Below are 14414 nucleotides of genomic sequence, written 5' to 3' on the forward strand. Positions count from 1 at the left end.
TTCGAAATTTACTTGGATAAAAGTACAAAAGTATTGGTATCAAAATATATTTAAAGTACAAAAGTACTCATTATGCAGAAAGTGACATTTCACAAGTTTCAAATGTATACAATGTATATATATTTTTTTGAAAATAGCAGATCTACAAGCTCACAATGCATTGCATCACATTATGCGTTGCATCGCATCTGAATCTACAGATTGATGACACAACTGAGATTTAGGTTATTAAAACCATCTGTTAGAACATTTTTACTCTGCACCCAGATTTACACTTTCATTGAAAGCAAACAGAGAAATGTTTCGTTATAGCCTAGTAAGTAATGTCATTTAAAATGCATTCCCTTTTTTTGTCATATGTTAATTTCTTAGTTTCAGATGATCAAAATGTTTAGTTTTTTAGTTTTAGGGATAACAAATTATGTAAATTGAATCCAACCACTTCCATTGCATGTATTTATTGCAGCAAACACCAATCAAGAATTAAATACAAAAACAGATAGCTGTTCTATAAGTACAAAGTATCATGGCATTGTATAACGTAAACAGTACTGTAGTACGGCATTTTAAACGAAAGTATTGCATGACATCACTTTTTATCTATTTTTCATTCTATGTCATAGAATAGTATGAACCTTTTTTCAAAAAAGGTCATACTATTCGTATTGGCATAAAAAAAATTAAGTGGTTGGATTCAATTTACATAATGTGTTATCCCTGAGTCACTAGAATAGCTCAAGCTAAAACAATGCAGTAGTATAGTATACTATTGTGTCTGAATTAACAACAAGCTAAACTACTTTTTTGCGTCAACTCCTCCAAGGAACAGGCCATCTGTTCATTGTGTGATTTGGTTGGCTGGATTTATAAAAAATAGCCGATCTACAAGCTCACAATCGCGACGCATTGCGAGCTTGTAGATCTGCTATTTTCAAAATATGTTTTTACATCTGAAAACTTGAAATGAGACATTCTTCATGATGAGTACAGTACCTTCTACTTTTGGTACTTTAAGTACATTTTGATACCAATACGTTTGTACTTTTACTCAAGTAAATGTTGAATTCTGGACTTTTACTTGGAACAGAGTATTTCTAGATTGCAGTATTGATACTTTTACTTAAATGTGAGTACTTTTTCCACCACTGAGTATATACATAATTATTTTCTCTTACAGGGGTAGTAGGTAAATAGGTGGGCATACTGGGCAAGCACAGTGTATTTTAAAAACAATTCTCGAGCGTTTAATTAACAATTTCCCTTCCAGCAAGTTACTAAATATAGCCTACAGGTCTACACCTAGTAGCCAGGTTTTAGTAGCCTAATCAAACTTATCTAAGCCTACCCATTTACAGCATAAATACAGTTCAATTGACGGCATAATCAAAATGTAATTGAATCATTACCGAGGTGCTTAACAGCATATTTACTTACTGACAGCCACATGGTTGACACAGAAGAAACAAACAAACCATCAGAGGGGATTCCTGAGCCTGCATGTTCTTAATCAACCTAATTACATCCTGCTTGATGAAGTTAACATGTTGACTACCACACAAGATAAGTGTAAGATTCAAACCAGGCCTTTCACATCAATGAGATGTTTTAGGGCATATTTGAGGTTGAAGGGAGAGGTGGCAAATCAGAAGATGAAAATCTACAGTAGCCTAGTACACAACACTCTCCCTGACAGAATGACTGAATCTATACATCCATGATCAGGGTTCGTTATGACACAACCAGGGGTGTAGTGCTACTTTTATAAGTGGGGAGCACATCTATGCCGCTCGTTTCCCTCTCCACCAAATCTCTTTGCCGAAAATAGCCGATCTACAAGCTCACAGCGGGTTGCAGCGAGACGCGTTGTGAGCTTGTAGATCGGCTATTTTGGGCCAATGTTCCACCCCCAGAATATGGATGCTGCGGTTCAAGTGGTTGTGACCAGAACCGAAAGCCTAATTTTAGAAGTCGCAGAGCCGTGCGGGAGAAATGCGGGGCCCTGTGCGAACTCGCGTGCGCGCGCAGCGCGCGTGCGCGCGTGCGCGCCCCTGTCCCGCGCGATTTTTTGGCGGTTTTGGGCGGATATTTCCGAGTTTTTGGTGGTTATTTGCGGTTATTTCTTTTTATAACTCTTAATAAATGTGATTCTGTTTTTTTTTTTTTTTGCGGGGCTCCCCCAAGCGCGGGGCCCTGTGCGGCCGCACCGTTCGCACTACCCTTGGCGCGGCCCACTTACCCACTACACCCCGCTATAGTAATGGTAATTGATTTGGGCCCCGACATCTGAGATTCCTGTGGGGACTGATCGTTTCGGGTGGGGGCTTATGCCCCGAGGCCCCCACGGTATCGGCGTATATGCACCCCTGTATAAACAACTTATCTGAAATGTTAAATTACAGGGAAAATGAGAATTAATCTTGAAGAAAATATATACTGGTCTTTAGAAAGGACCAAATAAAATACATTTTTCCTCATTGTGACAATTTTATTCTGTTCATAAATGTTCACTATACAATCATTTGATAACTTCTCAATCATTGAAATTAAACTGAAATATTTTGTAGTTCAAAAGCACAGAAGAATATCCCATTTGTGAGTAGCACTCCAGACAACAAAAATATGCTGCAAAATCATGTGTGGTTTTCTTATAATGATTTGACATTTAAGAGTGCAGAACACAAATAGCATTGACTCATTTACAGAAACGTGTATGTAATTGGTTGAGCTTCAATAGGAAGATTTTTAACCATTTAAGCCCATATACTTTGTTGTAACTCGTAAGATGAATAGTGAAAATAGCAGATCTACAATATCACAGGGCATTTCGAAGTGAGGCGTTGTAGATCTGTTATTTTTGAACATTTCTTACAGAACATTGTAATGAAGACATACAATTATAATGCAACATTTGGCAGAATAGAAAACAAAATATCCCACAGGACAGAATGGAACAGAACATGAAAAATAACTTACAGTAAATATTATTGTAACAAATATAAATGGGTGAAACACCACCTTTGAGCGTACATAACAGAATTCCATAGTGCACGTCCATAATGATTGGATATATTAAATATAGGATACTCCATTATATTACAGACAAGCCCCTAAGTCTCCCATTTTATTAGATGTACTAACATTTTGCATTGAGCCAGAACTGTACCCTAGTGGTACAATCATTAAATGACACTAGATGGCGGTATAACCCCATATCTTATGACGGAACTCTATGACCAGCAACAAGCGCCATGAAGCTAAAGCTTAGAAGACCCTCTGGCAAAGGAAATATATTTACTCTTATTTATTCATTCTTACTATAATACACAGAGTACTTGAGAAATTTGAGACCCACCCCGTTAATATCAAACTGAGAGGCTTTCTTTAAAAACACAGAGCTCTTCAAAATACCATCGGTGAAACATGAACGTCTTCCTTCCAACTCGCCTCAGAATGTCCTCTCACACATGCACCTCAGAATGTCCTCACACACATGCACCTCAGAATGTCCTCACACACATGCACCTCAGAATGTCCTCACACACATGCACCTCAGAATGTCCTCACACACATGCACTTTTCAACCTGCACTGATTTCAGTCTTTATATCGAGCCAGTTCCAGTTCCTCCTCACCACATACTTCTTCAGTCTTTCTGATCATGTTGACGATACCTGTCCTTCAACACTCCCATTTGGCTTCTCAGCGCAACCTTGAGTTGGAGAGACAACACTGAGATTAGTTCATAGGAATGGAACAACAAATACTGGTTCTCAACGTGGGGTTCGAAGACCACAAGGGGTCCAAATGGATGGTTACGGGTCTCCATAAGCAATTGGCTGCACATGAAGACGCTGCCAATTATGATGCTTAAGTTACTGCGCCTTTCTAAGGCAAGTCTCTACAGTGTATTATAGTCCTATCACTGTATATTTGTATAGGTATTATTTCTCTATATTGTCAGTCTATTCTATTTTTTAACTTTCTTGCTTTAATATGTTTTTCGTTATATGTAGCACAATCTACGGGATAAGTCCCAACAACATTTCGCTGCTTATACAGTATAAGTCAGTGACAAATAAAACTTCTTGAATCTTGTAACTCTAACTTAGATTGGGGTCCCAGAGATAAAAGATTATATAAAATGGGGGTCCATGGTCTAATGCTCATAAAACTGGGGGTTCTTGAAATTCAAAAGGTTGAGAACCACTGTATTAACCACTGACACTGTATTAAACTAAATTGACTTTCCATACAGTTGTTTACACTTTCAACACACCAGAGCATCATGCATGCAGGCTTAAGGTATGAGAGATGCGCCTAAAGGGATAGTCTGTGTTTTCGACACAAGGCGGTATGAGTTACTCAACTGCACAAGATTTCAACACCAGCCGAGTTCAGACACACGCATTTACCCAGGCTCTGTTTACACTGTTTATCCAGAAATGTTTGAAATTGTAAAGTTTATACAAGTTTTATACGAATGCATGTGTGTTTACCGAGCATACAACTAGATACATGACACTTGGATTATACTGTGACTATATTATGTGAGAGGGTTTATAAATAGATTATTTTAATATATAAACATAGTTTTGCTGTAGTTAAAAGGTGATGTTTTCTGGTTAAAACAGAACGTTTTTTTTTGTTACAAGGTTAAAGCTCTATATTGTGATAGTAATCATTGCTAGAGTGTTTTTTTTTTCAGGTGTGTTGCCAATTTATCATCTTACATTTTATAGTGTTCCAGTTCTAATTGTTTTTATTTGTGTCATCACTTCCAATTTCACTTGTTTAATCTGTATCCTGTGCGAGTTCTCTGTCTTGATTGGATAAAGTTAGTATCCCAACCTGAAGATGAATTTCCAGTTTTCAGTATTAAAGAGCTGGAGAGACAGACCCCTGTTACTGAACAACAGCAATAGTCTATATATACAGTAGAAATGATTAGTTACTATAAGAATATAGAACTATTTAAAACTTATTTTAACAAAAATAAATATCACTTACTCTTACTTAAACTTTATTAATTTCAATTAAAAGGACGACTTCACCGCTTTTCAACCTATCTTCATATAATTGGTCCTCACTAATACTCATGATAAAATGGTACCATTTTTTTCTACTCGGTCTGTGTCTCAGAGGAGGGCTGTGGACAGTTCAGAGTCCCGTCTACCAGTGACATCATCAATGGGGAATCCAAGCTAATAGAAACGGCAGGCTTTCTATTCCTGGAAAGTTGCAATGCAATAAAAGAAGCCATTGTTCTCGTGTTAATAAAAATCTAAATAAAAATTTTGAAATCTTGTTGGGGAAAAAAAATCATGCCTAACGATGATGTCACTGGTAGACGGTTTCTGGACTGTCCACAGTCCTCCTATGACACACAGGCCGAGTAGAAAAAAATGGTACCATTTTATCATGAGTATTAGTGAGGACCAATTATATGAAGATAGGTTGAAAAGCGGTGAAGTCGTCCTTTAAGGATTTTCTCAGTTTTTGGATTCTTCATTTACTGTGAAGGCATGCAAGAAGACAAAAAATTGGGGCAATTGCTAGGAAAATAATTTCGGGGGGACATATTCCTTTAACCATCCACAAAAGACTGACATTCTTTCTCCTCACAGAGTGAATGGAACGCCCATGTATCACTCATCACAAATGATGCCACTTATGGTGGCATAAGTGGCATCAGTGTGTAGTGATGAAGTGACAAAATAGCTACAAAATATATTGTTTGTGAGGAGTAAGAGCATCAGTAACACATGAAATATGTCGTATGCTGTTGTGGACAGTTAAAATGTTTTGTTGTGTTAAAACAAACAAAAACTTAAAATGTTGTTAACTGACTGCAATTGGCACTGTTTGTGTCTGACAAGCTGCTAAACCTCTGGGACAAGTCTGGGTCATACCAAACACTTCAATCTTCAATCACTTAACAAATACCTCATACTACCTTTTGTCAAAAAAGCCCAAGTACAGTACATCCCTTAAATATCAGTCTCTTACCCTCTATGCTCTCTAGTTGTGTGTCCTGTCCCGCAGTCTTCAATTGCTCCGTCTCCTCGTTGCTTTCCATGTCTTTGGCTTTTGCTTTGGGTTTCTTTGCCACAGGCGGAGGCACCTTGTTGACACCAGTCTTATGTGAGTCTGCTTCCTTGGCTGCCTTTGATACAGAGGAAAGCTCAGCAGCTAGGTTCTGTTGGAAGTTAGCTTGGGCCTCTGGTGATGAGGTGGTCTCAATCACCACCTTCTTGGTGCTCTTGGAGAAGATAAAGCTGGCAGTGCTGGAGGGAGACTTGTGGAGGTCTCCGCCTCGTGGTGATTTAGGGGACTGTAGGCTGAGATGGGAGGACGGGCCACCTTTGGTTCTAGCAGCTGTCCTCAGGCGAATAGCCTCCTGTAGGTTCATGGAGGGAGAGGTGGCCATGGCTGGAGGTGACTTGTTTGTAGGGGAGGTGACAGTGGACAAGGAGGTGGAAGGGACCACAGTGGATAAGGAAATGGGAGGGACCACAGTGGAAGAGGAGGTGGGAGGTACCACAGTGGATGAGGAGGTGGGAGGGGCCACAGTGGACGAGGAGGTGGGAGGGGCCACAGTGAACGAGGAGGTGGGAGGGACCACAGTGGACGAGGAGGTGGGAGGGACCACACTGGACGAGGAGGTGGGAGGGACCACAGTGGACGAGGAGGTGGGAGGGGCCACAGTGAACGAGGAGGTGGGAGGGACCACAGTGGATGAGGAGGTGGGAGGGGCCACAGTGAACGAGGAGGTGGGAGGGACCACAGTGGATGAGGAGGTGGGAGGGGCCACAGTGGACGAGGAGGTGGGAGGGACCACAGTGGACAAGGAGGTGGAAGGGACCACAGTGGATAAGGAAATGGGAGGGACCACAGTGGAAGAGGAGGTGGGAGGGACCACAGTGAAAGAGGAGGTGGGAGGTACCACAGTGGATGAGGAGGTGGGAGGGGCCACAGTGGACGAGGAGGTGGGAGGGACTACAGTGGTTATGGAGGTGGGAGGGGCCACAGTGAACGAGGAGGTGGGAGGGACCACAGTGGACGAGGAGGTGGGAGGGACCACACTGGACGAGGAGGTGGGAGGGACCACAGACGAAGAGGTGGGAGGGATTACAGTGGATGAGGAGGTGGGAGGGACCACAGTGATCGAGGGGGTGGGAGGGACCATAGTGGATGAGGAGGTGGGAGGGGCCATAGTGGATGAGGAGGTGGGAGGGACCACAGTGGATGAGGAGGTGGGAGGGGCCACAGTGGATGAGGAGGTGGTGGGGGCCATAGCGGATGAGGAGGTGGGAGGGACCACAGTGGATGAGGAGGTGGGAGGGACCATAGCGGATGAGGAGGTGGGAGGGGCCATAGTGGATGAGGAGGTGGGAGGGACCACAGTGGATGAGGAGGTGGGAGTGGCCACAGTGGATGAGGAGGTGGTGGGGGCCATAGTGGATGAGGAGGTGGGAGGGACCACAGTGGATGAGGAGGTGGGAGGGACCACAGTGGATGAGGAGGTGGGAGGGACCACAGTGATCGAGGGGGTGGGAGGGACCACAGTGGATGAGGAGGTGGGAGGGACCACAGTGGCCGAGGAGGTGGGAGGGACCACAGTGGATGAGGAGGTGGGAGTGACCACAGACGAAGAGGTGGGAGGGACCACAGACGAAGAGGTGGGAGGGACCACAGTGGATGAGGAGGTGGGAGGGACCACAGTGGATGAGGAGGTGGGAGGGACTACAGTGGCCGAGGAGGTGGGAGGCACCACAGTGGGCTCGGATTTGTCAGCAGCTGGCAGAGAGGCCATGATTAGCGACCTCCTGATGGGTTTCTGAGGAGCCTCTCCACTAGCAGACGGGGTTGGAACCCTGGGCTGCTGGACTCGCATGGTGACCTCAGGCTGAGCCTGATCCTGGTCCTGAGCTGTGGGCGGCTCAGGACTCAGCTTGACCATCTGCAGAGGAGAGGGTGTGACGAGGGGAGAGGGGGCTTCTTCTGGGGCAGGAGGAGAAGTCTGGCTTTGGGATTGTTGCTCTTGGCTCCGGTTCTCTGGCTGGTCTTTAACGTTGGCTGGGGCCTGTTCAGGTAGGGCTGGAGGCAAGGGAATGTTCTCAGGTGTATCTATGGCAGGTTGAAGGTCCACTTGTGGTGAGATTGGCAGTGAAGGTGGTGGAGGCATCTCCTGAGCAGGTGATGGCATCTCCTGAGCAGGTGATGGAAGGCCAGCATCAACAGTAGGAGGTGAAGGTGCAGACGGGGCCTCTGAGGCAGGTGGTGGTGGCGGTGGAATGGTCTGGGGTGCAGAAAGAATACTCTCAGGTGGAGGAGAAACAGTGTCAGGTTGAGGAGGAATCATTTCGGGCGGCTGATTAACCTCCTGGACTAAAGGAAGTGGTTCTGACTCAGATGGAGGAAGAGCGGGGTGGTGCTCTAGGGGTGGTGCAGAACTTTGGGGCATAGAGATTACTCTCTCTGAGGGTGGCGGAGGTGGATTACTTTGGGGCTCTGGGGGTGGTGGAATACTTTGGGGTGGAGAGAGTACACTCTCTGGGGGTGGTGGAGTACTTTGGGGCGGAGAGAGTTTGCTCTCTGGGGGTGGTGGAGTACTTTGTGCCGGAGAGATTATACTGTCTGGGGGTGGTGGAGGTGGATTACTTTGGGGTGGAGAGATTACACTGTCTGGGGGTGGTGGACTACTTTGAGGCGGAGATAGTTTGCTCTCTGGGGGTGGTGGACTACTTTGTGCCGGAGAGATTATACTGTCTGGGGGTGGTGGAATACTTTGGGGCGGAGAGATTACACTGTCTGGGGGTGGTGGAATACTTTGGGGCGGACAGAGTACACTCTCTGGGGGTGGAGGAGGTGGATTACTTTTGGGCAGAGAGAGTTTGCTCTTTGGGGGCGGTGGAGGTGGATTGCTTTTGGGCGGAGAGAGTTTGCTCTCTGGTGGTGGTGGAGTACTTTGGGGCGGAGAGAGTACACGCTCTAGGGGTGGTGGAGGTGGATTACTTTGGGGCATAGAGACTACACTCTCTGGTGAAGCAGCAGCCACTTGAGAAGTTGGAGGAGCAACTTCCTTTGCAGGAGGAGAGGAGGAGAGGTTTTGAGCGGGTGGATCAGGTGCCGAATAAGGTGGCGGAGGAGGGATGCTCTGGGGAGGAGGAGGGATTCCCTGGGATGCGGGTCGCACTGGCTGGTCCTGGCCCACCACAGGACAGGTTGTACTGTCCTCCTCACTGGGCTTTACTGATGAAACCTCAGTGGACTCTGCTGATGTAGGGGGAGTGGTCTGCTCTACAGGCACTTCAGCTGGGGCTACAAAGGCCATCACAGCCAGCCCCTCCTCAGTTAATAACGGTGGCGGTGGGAGGGGAAAATCCATCTCATCGTGCCCCGTCACAAGAGTGTCAGTAGCTTGTACGATCGGTGGGGGAGGTGGCGGCCAAGAGGACTCCGTTGTGGGGGACAGTGTAGGTTCTAGTGTCGGGGCGAGGGCAGCATCGCGAGTGGTGGCAGGTATGGCTTGTTTTGTGGGTGGCAGGGGAGGATGGTGTGCCGGAGGGGGGGACGGAGATGGGGAGACCCGCGTTAATGTTATGACAGCTAATGTATCCATTTTAGTCTTTACCCCCATAACAGCAGGTTGAGTCTGTGTTTCAGTTTTTCTCGTTTCCTGTTGTGTTGCTTCTAACCTCTCGTCAGGTTTCTGCGGGACCTTAACTGACGTCCCATTTCCTTTCTCATCTTTCTCTGTCACTTTTCCATTTCCTTTCATCTCCACAGACTTAAGCACTCGATTCAGTCTTTCACTGAGCTCTTTTTGTACCTCTGTGTTCAACCGATCACTTCCTGGACTTTTCCTTTCTGACACATCGGGCGTTCCATTACTCGATTCCACCGGAACAATCTGACTTGACTCCCGTTTTCTTTCTGCCGACAAGTTCTTCACAGACGCCTCTCTGGACACAGAAGGTGACTGCCTCTGCTGTCTCCTATCCTTGGGGTTCTTCCTCACAATCTCGTGTGTGTTATTTGGGGCGGGAGGTCCCAGCAGCAATTCGAAGGTGCGTTTGTTGTGGGCCCACACCTCTGGGGGAGGTGGGGGAGGCGCATGGATCTTGGGTGGGGGTGGGATATTGAAGAGCTCTCTCAGGGCCTTGACTGACGGGCTGGCAGTGGCCGTGTTGGATGAGGGGTCGGGCTGAGGTTGGGAAGCCTCAGGGGGATCTGTGCTCTCAGGGACTCCTGGCTGTGTGAGAGGGGACGGGGCCTTGACCACAGGGGCGGACGACGACCCCGGGAATAAACTCTGAAGCTTGGCCAGGATGCCTTTCTTGTGCTTTGGGGAGGAGCCGTGTGTCTGCTTGGAGGACTTGGTGGGCGTGCCACCTTGGCTGGAGTAGCCACTGGAGGGAGAGACCGTTTTCTCTAGCCCATTCACCTGAGGTGGCTGCGGCTTCTCAGGTGAAGAAGTGTTTTCACCCACCGGTTTCTCAGTCTTTACCGTCTCTGGTGTTTGAGGCTGTGTTTTGGGGGGACTGAAGGACACAGAGCCTGTGGAGTCATCCAGAGAGCTGGTGTCTGCAGTGTACCCGGGGCTATCTGTGGCCCTGGAGGACATGGGAGAGGGTCCAGCCTCCTTCATGTCTCCAGACTCGGTTTCCTCACCTTCTCCAGCGGATGCAGAGCTGCTCTGAGGAGAGGAATCTGTCACAATCACTCTAGCCTCCGCCAGATCCCGTGACCGTCGTTTCATCTTGTTGTGAAGGGAGTAGGATCGGCTCGGAGGAGGCGGAGCTCTCTTGGACTTCATTACAGAGAGGCTGCGTACGAAGGAGCCATCCTTTTTAACCTCCTCTACTTTGTTCTTTGGCTTACCGTTGGAGGTGGCTCTAGAGGCCTGGCTGACAGAGGAGTTAAGACTCACTTTGTCCTCCTTAGGAGAGCCCTCCTTGGACGAACCCTCCGCGTCTCCCTCCTGTGATCTCCCCTGATGTTGGTGGGCAGTGCTGTTGCTAGAGATGGTGGAGGAGTCGGACACCAGCGTCTCCGAGGACCCCGAGTGGCTCCACCCGGAGCTGTCAGACATGGGGGGTCTGTAGCAGGACGCAGAGGAGAGCGTGGACGCTCTGCCGGAGGAAGCTCTGGAGGATGCACGGGAAGATGCTGGGCTGGCTAAAAGCAGGCTGCTTTTACTGACGGTGCGGAGGCTGCTGCGGCTTCGCCCGCGGCTGATCATCACCATCTCAACGGCGGACGGCAGCACGGCGTTGGGGATAATCTTGGACAGGTAGGTGGCCTGGGGAGACATGGACATAACAGGGCTGGGTGGGTGCTGGAGGCTGTTGGCAGTGGTCATCCAGGGAACAGCTAGAGAATGAGGCCTCGCTGAGGCCGACAGCTGGGGGGCGAAGCGCTGCAGTAAAGCCAGGTCGTCCCTGTGACCAGTATGAGCAGAGCTCAACCGCCGAGTTTGATTCTCGCTGGGTGGCTGCAGGACCGCTGCCATGCGGGGGTCGACGGTGGCTCCCTCACCGGGCTCCACTACCTGGGGAGACCCATCAGTGGTCTCAACCGTTTCACCGTTTTGGAGTTGTTCCTCATCCAGCACTCGAGTGATGGTCCAGCCTATTCTATCCAACCCTGATGGAATACAGCAGAGCAAAGTAGGGCTTATTGAAGGCAACTGACCAATTTTCACATGGCGCAATTTTGTTCTTACCCCACCCCACCCCTGAGCATGAAATAAAAGCAGAATGGCCGTCATGAGAATATGATCAACATTTAAAAGACATATTGATCAAAACGACTGCTCAGTTATTTTATCCAACCTGTATGTCCAGGGGTGCACATAACTGGTGCGCAGGTGCGCATGCGCACCCAAAATAAATAATGCGCGGCACATCAGACGACGCGAGGCGCTTTTGCGTACCAACAGCTGGGACAGGAATTTCCAAGCTTTTATTTTTTAGCAAAACTAAAAAATAAAAGCCTGGAGATCGAGGCTAGGAATTTACTTCCTGAAGCCACACTCACACATTCACGTTAAAGCACGCGTCGGCCCCATGTATAGCCATAGGCGCAGGGGGAGAGGACGCATGCTGCACGTGATTGTGTGAGTGTCTCGCATCGCCTCGGCTCGCATTGCCTCGCTGCGTGCACGCAGCCAGCAGCGGCTGTTAGAGGCACTCGTCACCGATGATGAACGCACCGTAATGGTGCAAAAATGACCGTGAACGTCCCAATCTGACGGATAAAAACAGCGCAGCACATGGCACCAACCGTGGGGGGGCTTCACCAAACGGCGTGAGAGAAAAAGAAACGACGAAGATCGGCGGAATTTGGAAGCAGAGCGTCCTTTTCTCTCGTGCAGCACGGGACCATTTATTTTGTGCGCACCAAGTCACATCTCCAGGTGCTCTTCTGAGTACTAGACCTAAAAAGTTATGTGCACCCCTGTGTATGTCAATACATTATAACTAGTACATCTGCAGTGGTGACATTTAGACCCTGGTGTCCGGGTAGGACGCCTACTGGTTGACAATGGCTGACTGGACACAAGATGCACCGCCATCAATATTGTAGTTCGGACATCGTTGCAATTCCCGGGAGAGGAAGGCAACAGACATAAAACGTATGGATTTGTTCAGGATGAACAACATACCCAGTTCTTTCTGGACATGCTGTGGGATTCCCATCACGGTTTTCCTGTGTCTCCTCCTCCTGGTCTTCTCTGGTTTCAGTGGCCTGAATGTTGATGCTGTAAAAGTGCGCAAAGACACATGGTACAAATGTTCCCGTTAGATAACAGATTCACAGAACATCCTTTAAAAGTAATATCCTCTATAACCACTCTCAACCTAGCGCCACTATTTTGGACATGTCATTATAGGTGAAAGTGTTTCAAAGATTTTCTAAAATGTTCCAAGATTTTCAAAAAGTTCAGAAACAAATGGTTACAAATTGGATAAAGAAATAGCGGAAATCCTCTAAATCAGACTCACAATTTCTTACATTACCTACAGTATACTATACAGTATATATCAAATGTCACTTGTGTTGTTTTATTCATACTTTGGCATATATCGAAGAGGGGACTGTAACTGTGTTGGAGACACATAAACCTACACGTTTACATTCTTGATGTATTCCCACAACGTACCCTGTCTGGTGAGTCCAGAGCGAGAGGATCTTGAGGAGACGATGGACGGTGTGGAGACGGTGGAGGAAGCATCAGGTATGGTGCTGTCTGACAGAAAACCTCTGCCGTCATCGTCTTCTGGCTGCACCGACACAGTCGACTGCCGGACACAGAAATTAAATGGGGTGTAAAGTGATTTATTTATATTTATTGAAGTCATTTTGTGTGTGTGTGTGTGTGTGTGTGTGCGTGTGTGTGTGTGTGTGTGTGTGGAGGGTGGGGGGGGGGTGGTTTAAAGCTCTATATTCTGATAGTAATAATCATTGCTAAAGACTCTATAGAGTGTTCAGTAACTGGGGTCTCCCCATCTCTCCAGCTCTTTAGTGAACAGCAAATACATGTTAAGGTTTGGATACAAAATTGTATCCAATCAAGAGAGAGAACCCCACAAAGTATAATAATAATAATAATAATAATAATAATAATAATAATAATAATAATAATAATAATAATAATAATAATAATAAGGGTAATAATAATAATAATAATAATAATAATAATAATAATAATAGTAATAATAATAATTAATAATAATAGTATAGTAATAATTGGTATCCTGACCTGAAAATGTATTTTCTGTTTACTAAAGTGCAGGGGAGACCATTTTAATACAAATCTTATTTTAACAAAAGAAAATATCTCTTACAACCGTTTAATCTATTAAATCTATGGCTGATGAATGGGGTGTACAATTACAGTGTAAATACAGTATGTGTGTTACTTACAATGCTGCTTTCATCATCTCTGTAATCCACCCCATTATTACTTTCTGAAAAGGAGGTGAAATGAAAGATAAATGTAGGTTAGGTTACATACAGTAGAGTTACTCATTTCAGTTACTTAAATAAGTGGTTCTCAAACTTTTTCATGTCAAGGACCCCCAAATTTATATGCCTTTGGCCGCGAACCCCCATTTGAAAATGTTTTGTGCCAGGGATCCCCCAGAAGAGAAGATTTGTGTAAAAAAATCTAAATTATTCAAACTTTTCCAATATACTTTTGTTTTAATAAATAGCAGATGACGCGCTGTGAGCTTGTATATTTGCTATTTTTTAATAGCCGACATATAAAATATGGATAAAGTGGTTATAATGGTAGTGATGCTATATTAACAAATTTAGCTGGGGACCCCCTGGAACCCCCCTCCTCCCCACCAAGGACCCCACTTTGAGAACCACTGACTTATATCCTGTGTTCAGCACACATAC

General features: G+C 46.2%; 1 protein-coding gene across 1 annotated transcript in view; it reads right to left on the reverse strand.

The window, feature by feature from the left end:
• Positions 1-2470: 2470 nt before the first annotated feature.
• The window catches only part of LOC308074669 (uncharacterized protein), a 42180-nt gene continuing 30236 nt past the window's right edge, over positions 2471-14414 (reverse strand). The window contains exons 4-8 of the mRNA XM_080414176.1: positions 13932-13975; positions 13168-13306; positions 12670-12765; positions 6006-11648; positions 2471-3708 (exon numbers count right to left, since the gene is read on the reverse strand). Of these exons, the coding sequence (XP_080270302.1) occupies positions 3656-3708; positions 6006-11648; positions 12670-12765; positions 13168-13306; positions 13932-13975 (5975 nt within the window). The 3' untranslated portion in view covers positions 2471-3655. The remainder of the gene's footprint in view (positions 3709-6005; positions 11649-12669; positions 12766-13167; positions 13307-13931; positions 13976-14414) is intronic.

The sequence above is a fragment of the Gymnoscopelus braueri genome (genome assembly GCF_963280865.1).
Source record: "Gymnoscopelus braueri genome assembly, chromosome: 19".
NCBI lineage: Eukaryota > Metazoa > Chordata > Actinopteri > Myctophiformes > Myctophidae > Gymnoscopelus > Gymnoscopelus braueri.